The 26,911-nt window shown below is 45.2% G+C and overlaps 1 protein-coding gene across 2 annotated transcripts in view; it reads right to left on the reverse strand.

Annotated features, from left to right (window-relative positions):
- Positions 1 to 635: 635 nt before the first annotated feature.
- Positions 636 to 26,911, reverse strand: part of LOC8039313 (ras-related protein Rab-8A) — a 180,136-nt gene continuing 153,860 nt past the window's right edge. The window contains exons 5-7 of one of the 2 annotated variants that reach the window (XM_042289998.1): positions 18,053 to 18,142; positions 15,053 to 15,166; positions 636 to 2,185 (exon numbers count right to left, since the gene is read on the reverse strand). In XM_042289998.1, coding sequence (XP_042145932.1) covers positions 2,087 to 2,185; positions 15,053 to 15,166; positions 18,053 to 18,142 — 303 coding nt within the window. In that variant the 3' untranslated portion in view covers positions 636 to 2,086. Of the gene's footprint in view, positions 2,186 to 15,034; positions 15,167 to 18,052; positions 18,143 to 26,911 lie in introns of both variants that reach the window. The other variant, XM_042289995.1, reaches the window with a different exon arrangement.

Consider the following 26,911-nt stretch of genomic DNA (forward strand, 5'->3'; position numbering starts at 1 on the left):
TGTTGAACACATATAACAGCACACAAAGGACAAGGACAATGGAAAGAACACAACAGTGCTTGTTTTTTTTTTTTTTCTTTATTCTTGTCCTTTGCGCGCCGTTACGTTCAACAGATGAGCTATACTATAGCGTAGGACGAAGTGGCTGAGTTCTATTAAACGTAAATGAATAAATTAATAGTTTTATTAATACTTTTACTGTTCGTGTAAATAGCAAAGTAGTAGCTAGTACGTTTTATTTGTAATAGTATTACGAGTAGCAGTTGTTACCGTTGTAAAGACGTAGTACTATAGTCTGTTGCAACTCAAGAAGGTGGGGCGAGGGGAACAAAGGTCGGGGAGGAAGCAGACGGAACGCTGGAGGAAAGACGGAGAAACCTCCTCCTCTCTCCAGCGTTCGTCTGCTTCCTCCTCCCTGGCCTTCCTTTCCGTCGCCCTACCTTCTTGAGTTGCACAAGACTATAGTCAGTAGTATCATCACCTTAATCATTTCATATGGGAGTCTAGAGGAGTGGCTGAGTCTATGACGCATTCGAGTTTGTATTTATTTTCGGCGCTTCTGGGCTGACCCCTCGTCGCCGCCTATAGCTAAGATGCGCGTGCAAATAAATGGATGCCAGAGTGGAAAAGCAACACAGTGGGAAAAAAACATTTTATTCGTCAACATTCCCGCAGCTGTTACGGAAGAGGCTGCCTTCATGCGTGCCTGCACACTGAATGTGCAGACCCGCATATTACTGGATTCATTTCGCGAGATCTGCCATTCAAAATTCACGAACACGCCAGTGTATCGTACTGACCGGCACATTACAAGAAACAGCGTTGCTGAAAGGGTCCCTCTACGTGTTATATGCCGACTAGCGTATTAGGTTTTCCTCTTCTTTTTTTTTTTTTTTTAGGTCGAACGAATTTTTTCTTTATGAGGCACGCAAATGTTTATCGAAGCCCCCGATCGACTAACGAAGGAATGACAACTCTTAAGTCGGTGCCTCGTGTCTGTAGCAAAACTTCTATTTTTTTTTTTCTTATTTGGGTGGTGTGCTTTAAAAGCGGCAAGACACCCTTTTTGGTTCCTTGCCCGCTGTCTCTGAGCACCGTTATATAAAACAAAATCGGCTAGAAGAAGCCAGGCGGGAACTTAGTTCCTAGTAAGTATACGTTCGCAAAGTATGTCCGCCTGTTCTCGCTTATAATACGTACGTACTTGCCTAGACATATTTACAAGGTGTCCAAAGAGCACATGACGCGAAAGCGGCGTTTAAACTAAAATTAAAGGTTAAAAAAAAAGAAAAAGATTACAGGCTACATTTGTACAATCGCAACTTTAGCACACTGGCTTTGTGGTACGTATACACCTCAGTTACACGGGGAATGTTAATGTCTGTAACGACAACACAACGCGACGTAACCGCGCTCTTTATTCATAAAAAAAGAAGTATATTGTTTCGTTCATCCGCTCGCATTTAAAGGAAACGGTAATATTGTACTAAATAGATAGTCACGTGCATGCTAAACAAAATATTCTTTTTTTTTTTTTCTGTAAGGACATAAGGAGGGTTACGATTTACATTAGCTATCCACGAAGCGGCAGCCTCAACTTCCATCTGAGTGCATGCCGAAAACTAAAAACAAAGAAACCCGTGAAGTCAAAATGCTACTTCGCGGAATTGGCCGCATGCACCATTGCGTGATTCATTCTCGATACAAACCACATGCAAACAACGAAAGCCAGTGTTATATAGGTCGCGAAGCATTAGAAAGAGAGACAGGTTCGTTGTCTCGATTCAAAGTCAGTTCCGCCGTAAAAAGTTTGGCGCCGCCCGTGTTGCAGACAGACTGCAGGTGTCCGTTGGTGGCATCGTGATCCGCCATGTTGTAGACCACGTTGGCGTCGTGCCACCCGTCGACCCGCGCTGACTTCTCGTCTCCCGTGCACTATTATCGGATGCTCTCCCGCCGAACTCTCGGTGTCGTAAAAAGATTAAAGTTTACTCGAAAAAAAAAAAAATGGGAACAGACGGGAACAGTCCGGGGCAAAAACACGGGGAAGGAGAAAGAGGAGAAGAGCGATGCAAAGATGCGCGTCTCAGCAGTTGCAGCGATATTGTCCCGAGGCCGTTTGCTTGTTTTGGTTGAGGTCAGCTTTTTCCCATTGTAGGCGCTCGCCCTCGTCGAATTTTCCTGGCTGTAAGCGGAGAAGAAGAAGATGAAAACACGACAAGAAGAAGGCCGCCATTGTTGCGCGCCCCAGTTGACAGCGCGGTGCAAGCTATGCGGACCCTTCACATGTCTCTTCACAGTCCGCGGACACTGTTTGATGTGTGTTTCTTCCCTGTATGACATTGGTCATAAAACAACAGTCTGCAGACATGTAGGAAGCAAGCCTGCTCCGAACGTGCTGGGGGCGCGTCCGCCAAATAGTTCTATCTACATTTCTGCTGCGAACACCGTTTCTTTTGTACGACGTATACTAGCAGTGTGACTTCATTCATGCGCCTAGAGTAGGGTCACGTGACGAAAGGGAGGCGGTTGATTGGTCCGTATAGCGCGTAGCTCCCACCGCACTGTCAGCTTAGGGGTGAAAGAGGGGTCTGACTTTACTTCGCTCGTTGGGTTCCTGCAATGCGGCAATTATATAGTGCGCGCGCGCGTTAAGGTGAGGGTGCGGTCAGGGCGTACACACTGGAACGTGAGGGGAAGCCGAGGGACAACGCAAGTATCGAGCAAAACAAAGCGGGGTCGAAGCTCGAGTATGCATGCAACGTTCGACGCACGGCGCAGATGCGAGCTATATGCACTCTTAGAAACAGGGTGTGTGTAAAGGTACATCCCTTGTCCCATATATAACACCACAAAACTACATTTGGACGTTCGGTGCACTGACGTCGAGCTGGCGATACCAACTATTACGAGCGGCTTCATAGCTGATCGATATAAGTAACTGAATATCTAATGTGCGTATCAAAGACTAGAAAAAAACAACTGAGGTTTTGGCAGCAGGGCCAAAAAAACCTTGATTGTCTTACTGTAGCCTTTAATGCGTACATTCGCTATTTTAATGAGTTGTATCGGTCGACTATCAAGCCGCTCTTGAAAGTTGGTATCGTCGGTTCGTAGTTTGTGGACTGAACGTCGAATTGCTGTTTTGGGGTGTTACATATGGGACAAAGGGTGTGCCCCATATACACCCCTATTTCTGAGAGTGTAGGCGATTACAATTATGCACGGCCTCTGGCTACCACCATGTCTCTGCTCGTGCGTGAAAGTACGTGCAATTGAAAGATTGCCAATGTTATCTATACGTTCACGCGCACGCTGCACATGCTTGCACACAGTGAGGCGCGCCCTCCTATGGTTTTCTCTCATGACGTCAGTACCTCGCGAGCAACAAGTCTGACGGTGTTTGTAATGAGAATGGCGAAGGCTTGAAATCATTGCGCTCTGAAACCAATGCTTCCAACACCGCCAAAACTGAGGTTTTTTCATTATTTTTATTTCCGTCGAAGAGAAATCCTTTGCTAACGTCATAGCCAGCATTCGGCCAATCGTAGAAGGCCGATCACAGTGACGCTTCCGATCGCGCACGTCGGCAGTTGTCGAGCGACCCGCGGAAGTGACGTGTTGGTCTCGATTCTGAACCGTAAATGATTACCCAATCTGGTTTCGCCGTTGCGAAATGAAAAAAGAAAAAAGAAAAAAAAGCAATTGGAAATTTTTATTAGCGGTGAGCCACATTGATCTCCTGAAACTATGCTGAACAATTATTGGCATGACGAAATTAATCCCTGGAGAAGGGGAGCAAGGGGGACAAAGGACAAACATAAATCTCCAAACAACAGCTAGGTGACTGGTGAGCGACCGAAAAAATCCGCCTGGTCCGGGTATCGAACCCGGGACCTCTCCATTACAAGTCTTGTCTTGTCCAGCTCGCTTGCACCTTTGCATTTAATTGCATTATACTATAACTATTGGCATATTATGTTTTTGGTTCATCATATTGTTGGGACCGGTTTCTGTCTGCATACATAGTACATGCCTTTGTGTCGGTCTATTAAAAATTTAAAAAAAAGTTTGCGCTTGCAATGCATTTTACAAAATTTTTAATGATCTGCTGCAAACAAGTTTGCTATTCTGGCCACGTGTGACGGGCCGTTGTTAAAAATCTCAAATGTTATTAAATCTTGAAAATAAAAGAATCTTTAAATGGAAGCTGAAGAAGTCTTTGAATCCGAACAAACAGTAAATGTTGTGTGTAAACACCTTATAAAGATGTCTTAAGCTTTTTTTTTTATTTTATTAATAGGAGCGCCGTAATAGCCAATTAAAATTTCGACGTAGATGCACCCGTTGCGGAGCGCCAAGGGTAGGAAAACGTGAATCCTTGCTCGCTGTCAATGCCGTCACGACGCTCTGGACAGACAAGAGGCGGCAGCAGTGATTTCCCTACACCCCCCCCCCCCTCCTTGTTTTTCTGAAGGCACCCCCTTAATTCGCAACAACTCCTCTATTCTCATCAATGCCCCCCCCCCCCCCCCCCCCCCCCCCTGATTTCAATATCTCTCTCGGGGAAACCCCTGGGCGGCAGAGAGGATCGCCGCATGCCCGGCGGCAATTGCTGCCCGTATTTTTCGAAATAAAGGCAGTTTACGTTTACATCTGCTCGAGATAATCTCGATAACTGAATTCACGGGATCAAATACCTATTTGCTGAATTACTCTAATAACCTCAGGCTCAGGAGCTATGTATACTCGCATATTTCATGGAGAAAAACAAAAGCACAAAATATATCCCTGCCAAATCGTCGTGGAGCTTCAATGAAAGTTCGTATGGACGATTTGATTCCTCTAAATACTAATTAAAGTTTAGTTGAACGTATTTCGAAAGATACCTTTTATGATTATGGTGTGACTTTACTCTGGCGCTAGAGGTCAGGATGGCTTTGTAACTCTGCAAAATATACAAAAACGCCCATAAAAAAAAAAAAAAAAAATACGCGACAACTTTTTTTGGTGCGTTAAAACTTAGATCATTTCAGCCGCAGGCCATAAGTATGTTGTACGGTGTGTCGTTGTTATGTTCTTTACCGCGCCCGAACAGGGCAACACCGATCTAATTTGTAAGGAGCCATAGCCAGCCACGCAACCAATCATTCTTAAGGTGGGCCATTCGGCGCGGCAATTCGTTAGTTTTGAGGCCACCCGATCCGCACGTACGATTTGTTAGGCATGGCAAGCAACCAATTTGAGCATAAAATAAAGCAATGAGTAATCGGTGTAAGAAACACTGATTACGCCTGGGTGTTTCCTACACACAAGAATTCCTGCTCCGAATTGGAAAAACGCACAAAACGAACTGTCCGGGGTGTGATTGTGTAGGAAATATATACCATTTATAATATGAATGTAGTTTTTACGTTACAAAAAGGTAACTCCTAAAGGACACCCTTACACGTCTAGACGTCCAAAATGCTAGGGGCATTAGACTGAGGAGAAGGCCGCAAACGCTCTTCTCCGTTTCTTATAAGAAATTCGCCTAGAGTTGTGGTTGTAAAAAGTGCTTTATTACTCATTATTTGTGTTTATGTACAAGATTGATAGTTCTGCGATTTTGTTAAGCGATTATCCGCTCAACTGAACCTCGTGCTGGCAAGCACAACTCGCAATACTTCGACACACTCATGATTGTGTACAAGTAGGATTCCGCTCTAACAGTATTAAAGGGATACTTCAACGAAATTTGAAATATTCCCGTCGTGTTCAAAAATAGGTTGAATATGATCCATAATATCCGTAAATGACAATCGCACGTTTGTATTTTGATCCTGGTGGCTGTATTTTTCGTTATAAACGGCCCACTCTGGCAAGCGCTCGGAGAAGGCCCAGCTTAGAGCACGTGACATCCAACGCAATCGTGACGTAGGTCGTCTCAAGACGAGCAAAGCTACGGCGAGGCTGACGTCGAGAGGATGGCCTAGTCGTTCCAGCCACCGAAGCGGCTGCTTTTGTACGAATTTTGAGTGACGGGTTAATCTTCTATAATCTTCTAGGGGGACAATAGCGAGTTCTGCGACACACAAAAGGCATTCTCGGGAAGAGGGGAGTTCCCCCTTCCACCTCTTCTCTCGTCGTGGCCGGAGGCGAGACAACCTCCGTCACTAGCAGTCAAGGTTCCTAGACGAGCATTACAAACGAGGCTTTAGCGACATCCACCAGGTGCTCTTTGCTAATCGTTTAATTCGTTTTAAAATTCCTTTTCGAGACTTTTTTAACAAGATATTGGTATGTTCCATGTGATACTGCTCTTTTGAACACATATAGACCAAAAAATGAGCGCCGAAATTTCGTTGTAGTGCCCCTTTAACGCGGCTGTTAATTATACGTGTCTCGGCTATTTTCTCTCCTTGCAACTTCTTTTATTTTCCCTATCTCCTTCACCAACTCAGAGTAGCCAATCGAGGCAGGCCGCCATGTTTTTCTCCTTCTGCTCTTATCTTCTTCTCTCTTTATGTTCAAAGCATCGCGAAGCGAGAACTACTATATAGTAAATCGAGGAACAAAGATTTTACCGATCATTGCAGACAATAACGTTCTTTAACGACACTTTTTTTGTTTGACTAATTAGCGCACGGTGCTCAAAAAGCTTGTAAGCGCAGCGTGTCCTCTTCTCCGTGTCCGTCTCCGTTTGTGCTTACACGTTTTTGGAGCAATAACGCGATGCCGTAGGACCCTGGTACACACGACACGAAGATATACACGGTTTTGCCACCTCCTGCCAACGTGTTGAATTAAAAAGAGGCTGATCGAAATTGTTAGGAATGAGGGCCAACGAGAGAGATCCAAATATCCGTGGTTGAAGGCACGTGCCACGAGGCGTACTTCGAAACGCGATAGCACTGTTTCCAAGAGCGGACAGACTTTCGAGAGGTGTATGTGACGGAAGCCATATACGCTCGCTGGAAGTGCTCCGGCCGTCTTTACGATGTCGCGCAATAAAAAGGGAGGCGGACTGGACATCGCAATACAGAAGCGGCGTTCCACCGAGGCCGTTAGTTTTCGTCGTGCTAATGAGATACCGGAAAAAAGGGAACAGCGTGTGGCAGAAGAAGCCAGCTGCAGGCTCCTTCTGCTACGACCAATTTAGGGCCGAGCGAGGCAACGAGGTTCGGCCCAATATGGCTTTCATAGAAGAAACGCCCGAAATGCTGAGGCATTTCGACGTAGCTTGCAGCGAAGCTGCGCAGAAACGCGGAGCCCGTTCTTTCTCGCGCCCACGAGGACCAGTTCGGAGCGAACGTTTGTCGGGGCAACGACAGCCCAATTCGTCCGGTGATGGCGGCACCCCTCGATGCCATTTCTTTGAAAGGAGTTGGGCAGGGTAACGCACACGCACAAAAAGAAAAATGATGCCCGAGGAAGTTTGTACAGCCGCGCTTCCCCGCCGCACTAACCGCCCCCGGTGACCTTTCACCGGAGGGGAGACTCCTTGAACGCAATTGCTAAATTCCCATCACGCGGCAAATTGGGAGGGAGTAAGAGTAGCGGCCGACCAGCGTTACCCGGAGAGCGAGGCCGGCTCGTTGCAGGAGGGAGATGGGAGGAACAAACAGAGGGCCGAACAGTTCCTATAGCTGCGGCAACGGCAGAAAAGGGGCACCACGGAGAGGCGGCTCTACACAGCCTCATCTTAAGGTGAACCGCAGTAAACCGTGCATGAGCCACGAGAGCCAATCAAGCCCCGCGAGCGTAACACCACGTGACCGCGCCAACCCCGCGAGTCGCCGCGCGCTCCCCTATGTCCCGTGGCACTCAGGCGGCATGGGATGGGTTTCTGTGGCTCGTAGCGTCCTCCGAGGTCCATCGAAAGGCGAAACGGAGAATAGTGCCTCTCGAGAGCATTTCATCGAGTGCAGCTTGGAGAGCGCAAGTCGACTATTGTTTATTATTACTGACGCGCACCCTTACGAGTAACGGGGTGCTATACCCTGTTTCTTTTTAAGTCCGGACGCAGCTCACGCTAGGATCCAATGGAGCGAATCAAGCAGCACCACAAGTGCTTCGTTACCGCGCTCGTCGTCTCTGTGCGTTCCTTATCAGCGGCTACACCACTCGCGTACAAAGCAAAAGCGCAGGATCGCGGTGGACTCATTGTGCGTGATCGGTTTAGTCGGTGATAGTGAACGTGCACAAATCACGAGCGCCGTGATGATGCACTTTTAACGCTGCTCGATTGGCTCCGTTGGAACGTAGGCGACGTATTCCGAGGCAATTGCGGCTCCTCTGACCCCATTGTTTACATGCGAGCATACCACAAATACAGATTAGATAGATAGTCTGAATGACGACTCGCTCGGTGCCTTCTGCGGAGGGCAGGAATAGACCCGGACCCTGTGAGTAATGACGCCACAACGTGGCGCTCAGCTCCGAACGAACCGTTGTTAGGGACGCTGTTATGGAGACACACATTGAGGCTCGGCGTGAGGTCAAAAATTGTCCGATAAGAAAGTCAAGAATTTTTTTTGTAAGCGTTGTGACTTCTCAATATCTAATCACGAATACTTTTCATCGTCTCACTACCATAACGCGATGACAAAAGCCCGTAATAAAGTTTCACAAACGGTTTGCCTCGCTAGAAGACGGCGCAATGGCCTCGCGCGGGTTCAGTGGCTCTCTGAGGGAGTACACGACTACGCTGAGTGGGGTTGTTGATGATCGACGGAAATTCTATTCTCGGAGTCAACTTTCTGTGGGATTTCGCAAGCGAAGAGTGCCCGTGCGCAGCTTTGATCGACGCTCGAGCTGCGCGAGCGTGCGAACACCTACCCGCGGAGCTCGCTTCCGTAACATTTTGAGAAGATGAAAACAATGTGAAGCCGAATAACGTACGACCACATACGACGACGACGACGAGAGGTCTTTAAAGGTCGAAGTACAGGCCAGCACACGTTTCAAGGATTTCTGACAGCACAGTTGCTTCAGTGCACATCTGTGGTATCCAACGAACTGTCCGTAACACACACACACACACACACACACACACACACACACACACACACGCACACACACACACATATATATATATATATTGCCGCAGATGAAAGCAAATCGGCAAACGTGATACAAAAAAATAAAGATTGAATAGGCGAATTGGTGCCTAGAAACAAAAGAAAGGATGAGCGTCGACGGCGGCAGCAGCGAGCGACGATGCGTCGGCGTGACAGCTATAGCTGGCTGTGAGTGTGAGTCGACGAAGCCGCGGTCGGCTCCTTATCTATAGTCCGTTGTAACCTAAGAACGAAGGGCGAGGGCAAGACGGGCCGGAAAGGAGAAAGCAGACGGAACGCTGGAGAAGAGAGGGGGAAGCCTCCTTCTCTGTTTAGCGTTCCGTCTGCTTCCTCCTCCCCGGCCCCTCTTTCCCTCGCCCTTCGTTCTTAGGTTGTAACGGACTATAGCTACACTCACCATCTCGAGCATTCGACCTAGAATATTCGTATAATTAGCTAGACGAAACTGACTATAGTCCGTTCCAAGTCAAGAAGGTAGGGCGAGGGTAAGACGGGCCGGGGAGGAGGAAGCAGACGGAACACTACAGAGAGAAAGAGGTTTTCCCCCTCCCTTCTTCGGAGTTCCGCCTGCTTCTTCCTCCCCGGCCCGTCTTACCCTCGCCCTACCTTCTTGAGGTGCAACGGACTATAAGCAAGTGCATTTTGGCCTCCTTATCTTTCACACTCGGGATAAGAGTAAACTCGAACCTTCTAGAGGCACGGAGAAGCGTTCCTTCCCAGTCATGCACGCTTGGAGTCTTACTTAAAACTAAAGAATCAGTAGGATTTTTTTTTTTTTCATTTTTATGATTACAAGGCAGGTACAAAACACACTCATACTACGAGCCTGAAAAACGAAGTTCGGGGTTTCTGCTCATGTTAGTGTCAGCTGTAAAAATGGAATATTCCTTAGTACCTCCGATAAGTTACACATATTGCTGAGACAAAAGTATATACGCTGGCAAGGAACTAAAAATAAACACAGAAAAGAAGACTGATCGATGGAGTGGGTGCCTCACACGAGTCCCAATACACACATAATGTGAATACTCCATTTTATGCTTGCTCCTGGCGGGAGTCCGCGCATCGGACATTATACCCGAGGCGAATTCTGAGACAAAATCTGAGTAAAACCAAAGAGACCATAACGCAATGCCAAGCAGAAATAAGCGAACTTCTCGTCACTACATTGACGTACTACCGTCGTCTGTCAAAACGGCAAAATCCGGCCGCAACCAAGATCTAGAGAAAGAGAAACAGCAACCGCCAACAACACAATACCTCGACAACATTCTCCGGTGGCAAAGCTCACTAAGGGCAGACATCAAACAAGACGCAGTCTGTGGTAGAACGATTACGGGGGTGATTCTGGCGTGATTGCGGCATGTCGTCCCAGCCCAATCAGAAACACGACCTTCCACTTCGAGACCCTACAGGCCTCCGGCTCCTTTCTTTTGTCCGCACTTAATCTGTCTGCCGGAGGAATTCGGGCTGTTCCTTTTTCCCCGCGGTGAGGTCGACTTGACGACGAATTCCTGTTTTTTTGCCGCTGCGGCCTCCATCGCCAACTCGGCGCGCTTGTGATTCCTCGCCGCTCGCTCCCCGCTAATCTCTCGTCGCTCCAAATCATTGGTATACGAGGGAGCGGCGCGATTGTTCGAGGATTATACGCCGGGTTTTACTTGCCGTCCCTTAGCTCGGATTTCGTACTTCAGAGCGATTGCGACGTTGAGCTGGGATTAAGTGATCATCTTGTTTCTCACGTGGTGTTTGGTGGAGCCACCGAGGCCGATCGCGTTTGAATGGAAACAAGGTTTTCTCGTACCTTCCTGGCGGACCGCGCCCATCTCAGATGACGAGCAGAGAAATAACCGAGCGAAATCTCGTCGCGAGAGTCGAACTGGAATGAGAAGAATGTCGGCGTGAGTCGTCTTTTTTGAGTGTTAGTTGATACATTCTAAAATTAAAATAAAAAATAAAAAACTTAAATGTCAAGGGACGTTTACGTTGCAACATCAACTGAAGAGTCCTATAAGTGAAAGAAAAACTCCAATGATCTGGCTAACCTACTGTTTTTCTTTTTTTCGGCTTTACATTATCGAACACGCAGAGCGCGGTTAGAAAATTGTGTCAACTTACTGAACAGGTCGCCAAGTTTGTTCGAATCCGTTGTGGGAAATCTCACAACAAGCTAGCGAACTAGCACGATCAAAATTGTGACTTCAAAAGCCCCTATTTTGTTTCTTTGGCATACTTGCCGTGTCATTCCTCATAAGATTGCTTACGCAACGTAAAACGAATTAAGAGTAAGTTATTTTTTTATTTGTCTAGTGGGCGAGTTCACAAAAATTCGTATTTGCAATCTAGCACTCATTGCATTGAGATACCACAACAAAACAATTGTTTCGCAAAAATTGAACGCAGCGCGCAAACGAAGAGGACACGAAGTAAAATACCACTTTCAGAAATCGCGTGCCGATTATTCGAAGGTCGGAACCCCTGCACAATGGCGGAACAACTGACATCGTGGAAAGTGCAAGTCATTCTATAAGATAGCGAATGTCGAAGAGTGGCCAACGCTCGGAGCTTACGAGCCAATCGAACAGCGCCAAAAGTGCAATATCACTGTGCTCATGCACTTATTTCCTTTTTTCTGTGGGTGTGCTTTTTCTGAATAAAAAAAAGAAAAGAAAAAAAAAGAAAAAAAAAGAAACGAGGTTTCGTTTAAGGCGCAGGGCCTCTTGTGCCACCATCATCACAGAACATTGAAGGAACACCCTATTTCGTTTCACCACGAGTCCGAGCGCAGCCAACGGCGAGAAGACGTGCTACCAACACAGACGCACAGGCGAAAAGCGCCAGGTCAGGGAGCATGTACTGACGCGGATTGGCTTCGCCGGCGTTAGCAAATGTCTAGAAAACGACGAACGCGTTGCGCTTTGGACATAACTTGATTGGTCTCGTCGACTCGTATATAGCATTGGCTGCGCTCGAACTTACTATAAACCGATTTATATAAAACAATATATGTATATATCAGTAATATTTCGATCTATTGGTCAAACCCTCATATGCAGAACTGCATTTTAAGAAGAACGCACAACCCCTAACTCCAGTTTCAGACTTTTAGCCATACGACGCCGTGTCTAGCGTCACCGCGTTCTATACCTTTGTACTGTTTTTAAGGCGAAAGCATTAAGTGTCCCATGGAGCAAACCGGCGCTATCAGCTTTTAGAAAAATTAGAGTAAAAACGCGGGCGAGCTGGCGACGAATGATAGTAGAAAAACCCAGAGACAAGGAGCTAAAAAGGACAAGAACAACACCGTCTGAGACGGTGCTGTTTTTGTCCTTTTTAGGTCCTTGTTCCTGGGTTTTTCTATTATGGTTATCAGCTTTTGAAGCCGCTCCAAATGGCACCTAAATTCCCCTGTTTTATAAAGAAAAGCTTCTAATTTTAGCAGCGAATTGATGGATAACCTCCAATCGGCTGGTACGCGGTATAGTTCCATGAATGCCGTGAAGAACGACATTCATGCTTTCGCATTCACAACTCGTTAAAAGTGCTTAGGTGTCCTCGGAATATTTTTTTCTTCTTTTCGTTCTTCTTTTTAGAACTTTCACAGCTGGCATAATATTTTCGAACGGTCTCGAAGTTTTCTCTCCTGCCTCTTCTGTTGTTTCTTTTTTTTTTTTTTTTTTTCATAGCGCAGTTTTTAGACGCCCGTTTCCGGGTTGAGCGACATCGCCATCGTCGTCGGCGTAACCGCGTGACGTCACACGGGCATACCCTCCCCTCCCCTCCTCCTCCTCCTCCTCAAGAGCTGCGCTCTAATTTGGCGTTACAAAGATTTGTAAAGGTCTTTCCTTTTTTTTTTTCTCCTTTTGTTTACAGTTGCATTGCGTGGTCGGCAAGCTCTCGGCAGGGGTGTTTGTCAGTCGGCCAACTCTCTTTTCAAGGCTGAGTCAATGTCAGCTTCAGTAAATAAGAATGCAATAGATCCTTTTCAAAAGGCCATCTAGCAGCATCGGCGGTCGCCATTGCTTGGACATGAAGCGCGTGATTGGATCCCAGTCCTCGCCGATCGCTGACGCAGCGCTCATGTCCAACACATGCTAGTACATGTGATCAAGCTATGCCAGACAGGCGCTAACGCTGACTTTTGAAAAGGTTATATTCCGCATTAAACCAGAAGAGCTGGGGGAATTTTCAACGTCAAGAAAAACCTCGGACCGAGGACACGCGAGAAATGGACGTTCGTTGCGCGGACTTTTGAGAAAAGTCTATTCCGTATTATAAAACAAGGGAGCTGGGGGAATTTTTAACGCCAAGAAAAACCTCAGCCTGCGCCAGCGTCTGGAAGCGACGTAAACCGACGAAAAAACTTGGTAAGACAGCAACACCTGAAAAGCAAGGACGAACGCAAACGAACGCTCAGAACGAAACATGCCTTCCTTGGATATACTTCGCTTTTCGAGCACTTCCCTTCCCATACGTCGAATGCATATAAACCAGCTCGCGTGACAATTTTGATTATGCGAGGCATGCTTTGTTGCAATTTCTAACATGAAGTAATGTTTCTTTTTCATCGGAGTTTGAAACTCGAAATGGCGCAACTAAGTAGAACGACACGCTCTATTTACAATTTTTGGTTTCTGGCGTTTATCTTGTCTCACGATTCGACTTAAATCATCGTTTATTTTTTCAACTTTACATCGACGTTTAGAAGTTTATTCTCGCGTAAAATTGACAATACAATGCGTAAACCAATTAGTGGCAAATCACTAGGCAATTGTGTGGCATATGTGGAACGTCCCAGCATGCCAAACGTTTATATCATCGTCCAGCAGCACGTCTAGCCTGTTCAGTCAGACGCCTACGTTCACAGCGCTCTTCATCAGACAAATAAACGCGTGGAATATGTGCACTTGAAATTATCAACCTGCTGATCTTCCAGAATCTTCTAATCCCGTCCTCCTCTCCCACCTCACCTTTTCGCCTTCCTCTTCTCGTCACTCCACCTCTGGTCACATGACCTCCCCGTTAACCAATTCGCGTCGAGAACCTCACTCCTCCTCTCCCACTCGTCAACCAATCAATGTCGGGCCTCGCGGCCACGCTTTTATCTATGCTTTACTTTTGGGTTTTACAAAATGCCGAACACCGAGCCAAAGAACGTTTCGCGTGGAAAAAAGCAAACAGCGGGGCACAAGAAACGAGTAAATATGTTTCTTGGACTGACACAGATGAAACGAAATTTCTGTTTTGTGCGTGACGTAGTATGAACTTAAATGGCTTACTTGTCTGCCCATGTGTTTCAAGAATAGTTAGACCAAAAATAAAAACAACATAAAAAAGTTGTCAGAAGTTGATATCACAAAACGTTGAATAGCGAACTCATGTTTCGTCCTTACCTGTTCTGATTCTATTTTATTCGCTCATTCTGATTCTATTTTGATTTTATTCTGGTTTTGTTCCCTCTGATTTTATGGTTCACTCTATGATTCTCTCTTTCATTATTCGATCCCCCGTCTGATTCTATCTGATTTTCTGATTATTTCTGGTTCTAGTCTACCTACACTGCCTAACGGTTGACATAAAAAAAAGTAAAATAACAACACCAGACGCATTAGTTGCAGCGGACGGACCTTAGCTTGTGGCGTATGCATTTTCCCCCAAGCTTGCAAAACAACATTTATTGTACCATAAAAAAGCATGAAATAAAATCATATAATTTGATTATGCTGGCAAAAACCGGAGAGAGTTGGGCACATGCTATGTATGTGTGTGGCTTTACATGACGTCACCCGACGTCATATGGTGTCACGTGACGTTACGCTGACGTTACAATCCTTCGTGACGGTTCTTCCTGACAGTTTTCTCGGGTAGCTTGGCTGATAAAACATGGTATGCGCTAAAAGAAAGAAAGAAAGGGCGAGCGAGGAATGCAAATGAAAGACAAGGATAAAAAAACGAAAAGAGGAATACGGTACTAGCGGAGAGATGATCACCCTCTGTTCCCTCTGCTCTCGGATCTTCCTGGCGAGGGTGACGAAGGCCTCCTGGATGTTGATGTTCTGCTTGCAGCTGCACTCGAAGAACGGGATGTCGAAGCTCTCCGCCATCTGAACAGGGGCAGGTGCGAAGATGACAAGCGTTTAATGACACGGAGTGCTGCGCACCGACCCTCGATATCAGAGCAATCATCGGTCGAAGCCGACCAGACCCAAGCTAAAGAGAAGTTAAACTTCGACAGTAAACGCAGCGCTCAGATGGCTTACAGTTGGTAGTTCGTTCTTAAAAGTACAAGCAGCGCAACAACAAGGACGAACTAAAAGAGGACTGACAGACAGCGTTGTCAGTCTCCTCTTACTTTCTTCGTGTCGTTGCGCTGTGTGGCCTTTAAGCGTGCTACCTATGTATGCGTTGTTACGTGTGGTGAAATATTATTAACTACGTGATTTTTTTTTGGGCCATGTGCTTTGTTCGTTTTTGTTTTTTATCCTTCGTGCCAGGGGCACGAAATTTTACTTTATACTTCGAGATATCACACCCATTGTTGTTAATGCAAGAAGTCGACTTTCCCGTGAAGTTTTCTGCCGTGATTGGGGATTGTGCTTTACATTTCTGCTTGTTATTTCGTACTCTGTTGCTATTACATTGTGCACAATAAAGACCCCGGGTTAAAAGTCGTGCAGCACTCGCTAAATCTCTCGTCTGCTGCGTGAACCAGTGTCGCAATATCTCAAAAGGCAGCCCGACTTTACGCTCTCTAAACACGAACGTTGTAAATTGCTTTTTGTTTACTTCTTACTTTAAGATTTTTCGGAAACCGAAATTGTGAGCCTCTTTTATTTACTATCGACGAGCGTAAAGTAGCGTTTTGTTTACCTTTTTTTTTTTTTCATTCTGGGGAAAATTTGGTAATTCAAAGTGTCATTCGCGTTAGGTACTACTGAGTGTGCTGGAATTCTCTCTCTCTCTCTAAATGCGGACGCTTGATGACTTCAAGCTGATGATCTGGAGACTCCCGAGCGAAAAACCTAGGATTTATTTAGGCCGCCTGGACTCGCTGAACATGCAATCGAAACATCCTTTACACGATACCTTGCCAGCATTGGGCCTTCGCCAGACGTGCAGGCAAAATCAGCCTCACGGCCGGAATTTGATCACTGAACGAGGGATTCGCAAGCACGAACTCTGGCTCAGAGCCGCCGAGGCGGATAGGAGGTGTGGGTGTCCACTAGAGGAAGTTCTCGTCAGGACAAATGTGTTGGGAGACAACGAAAGCCCGTGTTCGATATCAGAAAGGGGATACCGACAGCTAAAGTGCTTCCTGTCCCGAAACAGCGTTAATCGCGTCCAGTGATGTCGTCGACAAACAGCGTGAGCAGAATGAAATGATAAGGCCGTACTTGAAGCAGGTTTGTTGCTGTCGTGTATCGTGCACGGAACGCGTGAGGCGTTGATTCTGTCATCGCGATAAGCCGGCTGGCTTTATTTGACAATCGTGACTCTGGTTATGCACACGTACGGTGTCGACCTTTCCTTTTGACACGTGCTGTTGAGGCACGCGCGATGATGTGGGTAGGAAACAGATTAGCCTTTCCTCCGAACTATCGACCAACGAACACACTGTCCGCAAACAAACCTGCCTTTGCCCGCACACCGGGTATGGGAAGGGGCTCTGGGTATGGGCATTCCGAGTGCGTACACACCAGATTCGCTTGAGGTGAAGCATCCGCGCATGCGCAGTGACGATAGCAGCGCCACCGCAGTGGCATGACGTCAGAGGGTTGAATTGGTCTATATCAACGTTGGTCTATATATAGCCACTGACAGCTTAAAATACGTAGGGCGTGGCGACCCGTGTATCTCATTAACGCTCCACAGCCAATCAGATTGCGGCGTTGGTCGATAAAAACGTCGAAGAACCAATCACGAAATCAAGAACATAGTAATGGTAGTCACGGCCTTTGTTTCTTAAGCTGTTAGTGATGTATTCTTTCTGACCGACGCTTTCTTCGTTAGAATCCCGCATTGTCGGTGACAGGTCAAAGGTTCGTTCACACAGTTGTGTCGACAGCGTTGCGCTTCATCCGACGCGCTGCACAGCGCCTTCCCACTGGCTCGCAGAAAGGGGCGCCATTGGAACAGTTCGACGCAAGCAGTCTTGACGAGGCGCAAGTGGTTGCGGTCGCACTCGAACGCAACTGTGTGAATGCGCTGAAGAGTTCAGGGAAAGCTTCTCCCACTTCTTTCCACTTTAGCAGAGCGTACGCAGAAGAAGAGGCGACCTCCTTCCCAGCGTTCGCTCTGCTAAAGTGGAAGGGGATGGAAAGAGAATCCCCTTGAACTTTTAACCTGTCACCGACTATAGTTATCTATTGGTTATCAAGGGTATTTAGGAGGTCATAGATAAGCTAAAGCAAAAAGGGAGCGTCAAACGTTTTTTTTTTTTTTTGTATTGACAATTTATATGCATAACCTCTTGTAGCACTCGCTAATGGCATACCAAAAACACAACAAAGGCTGAAAAGATTCTTGCTCTTTTTAGTTTAGTTATATTTTCGTCCCCAGCCCCGAATTCAAACAAGGACCGACCGAACCGTCTACACTTTATTTAGACCGTATAATTTTTAACTTGCGTCGGTGTCTGTTTTTATGTTCCCCCATTTGGCAGCAGTTCGTCTTGCAGTTTTTATGATTGTAGTATTGCAAGAGTGTGTTTTAACGGTAGTGGGCATATTAGTCGTACGTGTTCGTTGTTATTAGATTTCAAAACAACAATAACATTATAAGTTACGTTGAATTTACGTAAAAATTGTTAAAAGCAGCAACATTTATGAAGATCTTATAATAAAGTGTTTCGATCGTCCCATATTTCGTTGGACACCGTGTGCAAGAAATTGCACGGTGCAAATTCTGGCAATGAAAAGATTTTCATGAATAAGCGCGACACTCAAAAGGCTCGCATGAGATAAGTGCACGGGAGAGAAAAATGAACGCACCTTTTCCCCCCGCTCTTTCTCGATCTGCCTAATGTGCGTGGCGTCGCACTTGTTCCCCACCAACACCTTGACCACCTCCGGGGACGCGTTCTGCATTCAATAGAGTGACATGCGTTGGTATCTCAAAACGCAAAGCACGTTGCAAAAGCGCGCAATGCCCGCAAAGCACGGGAAGTGCAAACGCGACATTCTGGGCTGTATACCGACACGAAGCTAGAATAATCAAGACCCGCACCCGGAAAATTGTAAGCTTTCCCCCTATGCCTGCGACCATCATGCTCCTCTTCGTCCGGGAAACACCATCACAGTAGGATGGCGCCAACTCAGCAACTGGACTTGAGCATCGGTGCCGAGCGTGTCCTTCGACTTGTTGATTCGCAGCACTCGTGTCTAATCTGTGTCTTCGCTCAATTTTACTGCGATGACGTCGACGTAAAGATTCTAGTGCACGAGGCTTTGATTACTCTAGGTCGTGTTGGAAAAGCGCGCAAAGCACACAAAGCACGTGCCATAACGAAAGTGCACACGCAAGTTTCTGGGCTGTACGTTTGCCCCCTTCGAGGATCCATCCACCTCTTACTTCACCGGCGGATCAGAAAATTAAAATAAATAAATAAATAAATAAAAATGCACGAAACAATTTAAATAAAGTTTTACAATATATTTCAAAATCGTCTTTGACCTCGCGGTTCAGTTTCCTCCGTGGACCTCAATATGCAAGTATTTGCGCGCAGGTGTTCGTGTTTCAACGTTCAACTCTCCGACACACGCAATACAATGTCTCGCCTTTCACACAGGATTGGCATATCTGAAACTATATTTAGGCTGCTGCTGTAAGAAATTGACGCTGTGGAACCCACTCAGTCCCAAGAAAGTGCGAAAACTACGAAACTTGTAATCCGAGGATGGAAAAAAAGAAAGAAAGAAATCCGAATCAGGTTTAGTACTTTTTTCGTAGACAGGTAAATGGAACACGACGAGGAGATCAGAGCTATTTTCGATTCCAGCTTCCTTTAACTGACAGCCATTGCTTAAGGGACAATGAACGTTATTAACCGCTTGGTGAGGTCGATATGCGTTTAATTTCCTGTACACGAGCGGTGGTTCGATCCCTAGGTAGCGTCATGTAGCGTCAAAATAAATACATAAGCAGCACGTAGTCTGTAATTGGTTCATGGGCAAACTAAGGAGAGTGTCGTGCTGCCTGCGCGAATATTTACGCGGTTATGAATTTATTTACAAATACTGCGACACTTTCGTAGAAGGCCTCGTAGGACAGGGCTTTCGAATCAGAATGAAGAACCCAAAAAATAGCCCGATAGAAAACATGTACCTGAAGGCAAAACACAATGACAAACACAAAGCCGAGGTCACACTGCTACAAAAGACAGTTTGCAGACACGGTCTGAGGTGTCTTTCTCCTTTTTCTTCCTTCCTTTGTTTCAGCGGATTCGGTTCACAGAGGGGGCCTAAGGCCAAAGGCACGAAGCCTGACAAGGCCTCCTCTTTCTCGTATGACTGTCCCGTTGGTCATGCAAAATCTGTCTGCTTTCGAAGCATATATGATGCAAGCACGCTTCCAAGATATGCTTGAGGCGGGATGATTCTGTCGTCATGTGTGCAGACACCGTCTCTTCTATGATGTTCGAGTAGTGTGAACGCCATAGGCTGACAGGGGGAACAAACCAACGCCCACGACGTCAACTTATTTTTGAGGCTGTAGGAAAACGACAGTATAAATAAGCCATTCAATACGAGATGTGCGTTTGGTTGGTCACGAAGATCTGGAGAAAAAATGGCTAACAGTCATCCAGGTCGCCTCAAAATGACAAACAATAAGAAACAGGCGCAGTCAAGGAGTGAAATTTATACTGTAATTCTAGATAAAAGCATAAAAAGTTCACATTTTCAGTATGTAGTTGAGTGTATATATACCCTTTCAGAAAATGTTTTCATAAGCATTTTAAAATTCCTCCAGTTTTTTTTTTCAGTTTTGTATTTTACTATTTTCTCAGATGGTATGCAGCGGGGTACATGAACAACTTATTAGTGGAGCAAAAAGGAGTAGTCAACAATTTCTCATTTAGTCTTTTATTTCTCTCGACTCTTTTTAGTACCTTTTACTGCCTGGATGGATCCACGATTTCTTATACACAAAAATTGAACTGGTTATTTCTTGAAAAACATCATAAGGGTGCAGGCGAGCTGGTGAATATTAACCATGTTGAATTAGCCTGAGACTGGGGTAGAGAAGAAACATTAACACGAACAAGGGACAGACAAAAACAGTACAACGTCATTCTGTCTTTTTTCTCTCCCTTCTACGTTTTGATGTTTCCTCTCTACCCCAGTTTCAGGTAAATTCAACATGGTTATTTCTTTTTCTTTAATTTTTACATTTAAAGTCACGTTCTTCATAGTGCATATTTCGTGCAATTTGTACATGAGAGAAACCCTTGGTCTCGGTGGTGACGGGCTGGCAAACATCCAAAGCTAAACATGCAAACACTGTCATTTTGAATCGGGTATTCCTTGTACCCTTTTCAGTAATTTCAGCCACCCCCCCCCCCCCCCCCAAATACTTTCCTATACAAAATACACAAGCCTAGAATATACCCCCCCCCCCCCCCCCCCCCGCTCCGAGAGCTCCCAGATATTTGCTACATCTCACCAGGCCAAACATCCTGGATAAATCCCTTTTCCAAGCAATGCAGACTCTCCATTGTCCGAAACAACGCATTCACATCGTAGGAGCAAAACAACAAAGGATTCAAGACAAAGAAGATGCGTATCGATGCTTTCCTTCGACTCATTTTCTTCCACTCATTTTTGCTACTCGCCCCTCAGCCTGTAATAGAAAATGTCTTCCAGGACCGAGCTCTTCCTCAACTTCTCTTCGTGCTTTCCTAGTCTCTTTATTGCGGAGAATACAATTTTACCGCGCAATTTCAGACTCTTGCTTTCAGGGTACATTCGGCGAGCCACATGCACGAAAATTGAGGCAGACCTGCTCTCGATACTAGAATAAGGGAGCAGCATAGACTGAAAATAGGACACTTCCTATATCAGTCTCGCAAATGAAAAGAGTCTGCAGAAAAACTGGCAACGTACGCTCCAACTTTTTATTTCAGTCTTGCGTTTTAACAAAACGTCTTAATTAAAGGGAGAAAACTAAACAAATAAATAAATTACTGATACAAGTATTAACATTTTCGTTTTGCACCAGCGCTTAGACCCACCTTTTCCCATTTAGATAAATCTGCGAATTGAAGAAGTTGTTAATTAATTAAAACAATAAAAGCGGGCCTGTTGTAAGTGAACCTGACAATATTATGAACATTTTATTCTTGCTGTGAGGTTATAATTAATTATAATTAAGAGTATTGATGACTGGTGTTTAGTGTGCACAAGAAAACTACCCTAGTGTCATGTACCGATTGTACCTATATTTTTAATGGATGTAAACGCTGAAAACAATGAACAGCAGCACCGCGCTCAGCGGGTGGAGAAAATGCACTTTTAAACGACTTTAGCCGTCGGCGACAGGCTCAGACACCGGTCCTACGGCGGCCATCCTGAATGGGTACAAAACAGTTTATAATTTAGTTAAGTAAATTTAAAAATACATACTGAAAATAAATTTTCTAGCGTATTTCCAGTGTCATTGGGCTAAGCAATCTATTTTCATAGATTAAATATTTATTTGAATAATGAACGAATAAAGATCTCGACGTGCTGCACGTTTTTCTCCTTGGATGTTAATGTTAGGTGAGTGATAATTTTACACCGCGTACTAAGAAATATATTAATTAAGTAGACGAGGGCTTTTATGGTTTTTTAATCGTTTTTTAAAGATAAGTTGTTTGTACCATGGCTAAAAATTAAAAACAACGCAAATACACGGACGCCAACGAGAAGTATAGACGAATTACAGCGCTGTAATACCAACTATAATAACTGTAATACCAACAACGCTGCAATACCATAAAATATCAACTAGCCCAAACTTCAACGTTAATCAACCTTATTTGTACCGCAAAACATTTTTATTAGAAAAAAAAGAATACTTGAACACAAAAGGTTTCGGAAGCTCTCCTCCACTCCTTTATTACAATACTGAGCACGTGGTGCAAAACTATCACCTTTCAAATTTTAATATTGGAGGAGAAGAGTGAGAATCCCGTGGCAAAATTTATTTGTTGCTTCTAGTCAACTGATTAACCTACATAGCTTTAATAGCCTGCCCAAGATTCTCCAAGAACACAAGGATTATGTTAGCAAACTACTTTTGAGTGTGCGTGTTTGTATTCATTCTAAAAAATAAAAACATTTTGTTCCCATCCAAGATGACCGCCGTGGGACTGGAGCATTAAAAACCCAGAATATGCTCCGCCTCCAGTACGGGTTCGTTGCCCTTACTGGAGTATACGTGCAACGAGCGAGTGATAACAAAGTGATAAGTGGTAACAAAGGCAGAGAGCTCGCGCACTAGACGGAAAATCCACTTGGTTCTTAGCCCGTAAGCGACTATAATGCAGGCAAAGCTTGGCTGACTTGCCGGATCAACTGGCACACCGGTTGGTCAGGCTGCACGTTATATTAACGCTTCTATATTGTTCTCTGAAATGCCGGCTGATATATGGTTCGCGCGGAACGCATGATTTAGTTTCCTATTACAGGGGCCGACTCAAAAAAGGATACAAGCAAAATAAATTGAAAAGGTTTAGAGACTGAGAAACCTGCAAATTTTGGAGAACTAAGAAGATGAATACGTTTAGGTTCAGGCAGCTAACCTTTGGGCAGCTGCCTGAACTATATATATATATATATATATATATATATATATATATATATATATATATATATATATATATATATATATATATATATATAAGAGCGGAGAGCTGATTGTGAAAGTATAAAGAGATCGATGGAGATTGATGAGCGAATTCCAGAGACCTTGCTGTCCGCGAGAGCCTCACCGAAGGCACGCTCTCATCAGAGAGGGATCGGAGGGAGGGGAGGGGGGGGGGGGGGGGGGGGGTCAAAGGGACATTAGCTTTGCTCATCGAAACAAATTTTAAGCGGCAAAAACAAACTGAGCAAAGGAATCGCATGGACTAACCATGAAAGTGCTGAAACGGTGAAGCAACAGCGAAGCTCCCATAGCTACAAATCGCTACCATTTTGAAGGATTCATTGAACCAGAAATGTTCTGTTTGTTCGAAAAATTGCTCGGCGGGATGGCTAAACTTATTTAACATTTAGCCAATCACGAAAGCTTCAAGTTCTCTGCAGATGATTCTATCCTATTGAGCATTTAATTAATTTAATGTAAACAGGAAAAAAATGAACTTGCGTTTGATGTTAACCAAAACGCTCGGAGAGCCAAGCAGTGAATTGTCTGTAGGTCCCACACATTGGCTCTCCGACAAGTCTAAAAGAAAGTAGACGTGCAAACATTTTCTGAGCTACGCTAGTTGTTTTTAGTGAACCTGCAGTCCTAAAGTGTAATGTAACGTCAAGATGTTTCGCACCCTACAATTATATTCACTAGCGACCAACCGCAGAGAGTAAACTCGCATACTCGCTGAAAGCGAGATTAATAGGCATAGTCAATGACAGATAAGATTATTGCACGCAAATAATTAACTCGCAAGCGCAAGACCTCCTCTTACACTCTCAGCAAATTTCAGTGTTGGACAGTGTTGGACCGCATATAAGCCTGCAGACGCCATCTGAGGCGTTTTTCTTCCTTGCACGACTCGTCACGTTAGTCATACAAGAACCGTCTGCAGATATCTTCGAAGCGTAAATCCCCTTTTTTCATTTTTCCACTAATATTTTGCACTAATGACGTCTTGCATGTAAACTTGTTTTATTTGTTTGTATTCGTTTACATGCGTTTAAATTTCTTTGTTTATCTCGAATTCTAGTGTATATAATATTTAAAAAAATACTTTCAATGTTTCACCTCGTGCTTTACTTTCTTCCTACTAATATTACCAAATACACATTTCTTTTATTCTTCCATCCTTCAACTGTCACCCTCCTTCGTAACCATATATATATATATATATATATATATATATAATGGGAATGAGTGAAGATCGACAAGTGCAGCCGTGGTAATATTGTGAACGAAGAGGGGAGAAGGTGATTATTGAATTTATATATATATATATATATATAACGGACATGGTATATATATATATTGTGAGGGCGCTTCTGCGTAGCACTGCCCAAGGACATCGTCGTCGTCACTTTTGGCTGTGGGTGGCGCGATCGGCATCGTCAGCTGATTAGTGGCACCTTTTTTTGAAACGTTCTATAGCTATCAGACTCTGATAAAAAAACCGTCATCTGACCAACCTGTCTCTGTCTCACAACGTGGTGGAGTGCCGTTTAGCCGTTCTCATTCCACAGGGTACAGTTGTCGTGACTGCGACACCACACTCACCCGTTTCTCTGTGTTCTATATCCGTCCCTCAAACGAAATCTTTGCTTACCCAGAACTGTAAAACATTGTCTCTGCATACAACAATTAGCCAAGATCTTGACGAATCAAAAAAACGTCAACTTCTATCTTTGCTAGAGCAGAACAGAAAAATATTCGACATCGTATCACCTGCCCTTGGTCAAACCCACACGACAGAGCATCGGATCCACATTGAAGATTCTGCTATTGTTCATCGTCGTCCGTACAGGGTTTCCCCATCAGAGCGTTCCATAATCGAGGACCATGTAACTGAAATGGTGAAAAAGGGTGTAATTCGTCCTTCACGCAGTTCATTCTCGTCACCGGTAGTCCTGGTCAAAAAGAAGGATGGAGGCATTCGCTTTTGTATCGATTACCGCCAACTGAACAAAGTCACTCGTAAAGACCTTTACCCTATGCCACGCATTGACGACGCACTGGACTCCTTGCAGGGAGCTGAATATTTTTCATCTCTTGATTTACGGTCCGGTTATTGGCAGATCCCGGTTAATGAAGAGGACAAAGAAAAAACTGCGTTCGTCACACCGGATGGCTTATATGAGTTCAACGTCATGCCCTTCGGACTCTGCAACACGCCAGCGACTTTCGAACGCATGATCGACAACATCCTTCGAGGCTTAAAATGGAAAACATGCCTATGTTACTTAGATGACATTATAATCTCTTCTTCCAACTTTGAGGAACACCTTGAACGGCTTTCCCAAGTCCTGTCCTGTTTATCTGCCGCCAACCTCCAGCTTAATACTAAGAAATGCACGTTTGCGGCAAAAACAATTAAGATCTTAGGGCATGTCATCAGCAAACACGGTATCAGACCTGACCCCGACAAAATAAAAGCGGTTTCAGACTTCCCTCGACCACAACGCCAAAAGGAATTGCGAAGCTTTCTAGGTCTGTCGTCGTACTTCCGTCGTTTTATTCGCGGCTTTGCAACCATTGCCGCTCCACTTAACAACCTTCTTAAGAACAATTACACCTTTACCTGGTCTCCTGAGTGCGAATCTGCCTTCACATCCTTAAAAGCAGCCCTGACTTCCGATCCTGTCCTTCGACACTTCAACAACAACTCCGCCACCGTTCTCCACACAGACGCTAGCGGCTACGGCCTTGGAGCAATTCTTCTACAACCCGACGACTCGTGCGTAGAGCACGTCATTGCTTATGCGAGTCGATCTTTGAGCAAGCCAGAGCAAAATTATACAATAACAGAGAAGGAATGTCTTGCGGTGGTTTGGGCGATCGCAAAGTTTCGTCCTTACTTATACGGCCGTCATTTTTCAGTCGTCACTGATCATCATGCGCTCTGTTGGCTAGCCTCCCTAAAAAAATCTTTCAGGTCGTCTCGGACGCTGGGCGTTGCGCCTGCAGGAATACGATTATACAATTGTTTATAAAACTGGCCGAAAAAACCAAGATGCCGACGCCCTCTCACGATGCCCGCTACCTCAACCCTCGACAATTACGACTATATTAAATATTGAGACGAGTCCATCCCCGACAGAACTATTTGATGGAATAGGGATCGCCACCCAACAACGCCAAGACCCCCAGCTACGTAATATCATTGCCCAAATGGAAGGAACCTCACCTACGACAAACGCTCGCTCCCGACGCCAGCTCTTGCATTATCAGCTTCAAAATGATATTTTGTACCGTCGAAACTACTCGCCCCACGGACATCGTTGGCTTTTGGTTATTCCCCGTACTTTACATGCCTTGGTCCTTGAATCTCTGCACGACGATCCTACAGCCGGCCACTTAGGGCTCTTCAAAACTTACTGTCGTGTCAGAGAACGATATTTCTGGCCCGGAATGTACACCGCGGTGACAAAGTATGTATCTTCTTGTCTCGTATGCCAAAAACATAAGTGTCGCACATCTGCACCCACCGGCCAATTACTGCCACCCCGCTGCCCTTCACAACCTTTCGAGATCTTAGGAATTTACTTGTTTGGATCACTACCACGCACAGTCAATGGAAAACGATGGGTTGTAACCGCTGTCGACCACCTTACACGATACGCAGAAACAGCGGCTCTTCCAACTGGCTCCGCCACCGAGGTTGCGGATTTTTTCGTCCACCAGCTACTCCTCCGACATGGAGCACCCCGCGTGCTGCTCAGCGACAGAGGCCGTACCTTCTTGTCACAAACAGTGCAAGAGGTCTTAGCTGCTTGTGCAGTCATCCACAAAACAACATCCGCTTACCACCCACAGACCAACGGGCTCACTGAACGCTTTCATCGTACCCTTGCGCACATGATCGCAACGTACGTATCATCAGATCATACCAACTGGGATGCAATTTTACCATTCGTAACATACGCATATAATACGGCCATTCAAAGTACAACTGGGTA

The sequence above is a fragment of the Ixodes scapularis genome, unplaced genomic scaffold (genome assembly GCF_016920785.2).
Source record: "Ixodes scapularis isolate PalLabHiFi unplaced genomic scaffold, ASM1692078v2 PGA_scaffold0__279_contigs__length_252992795, whole genome shotgun sequence".
NCBI classification, from domain to species: Eukaryota; Metazoa; Arthropoda; class Arachnida; order Ixodida; family Ixodidae; genus Ixodes; species Ixodes scapularis.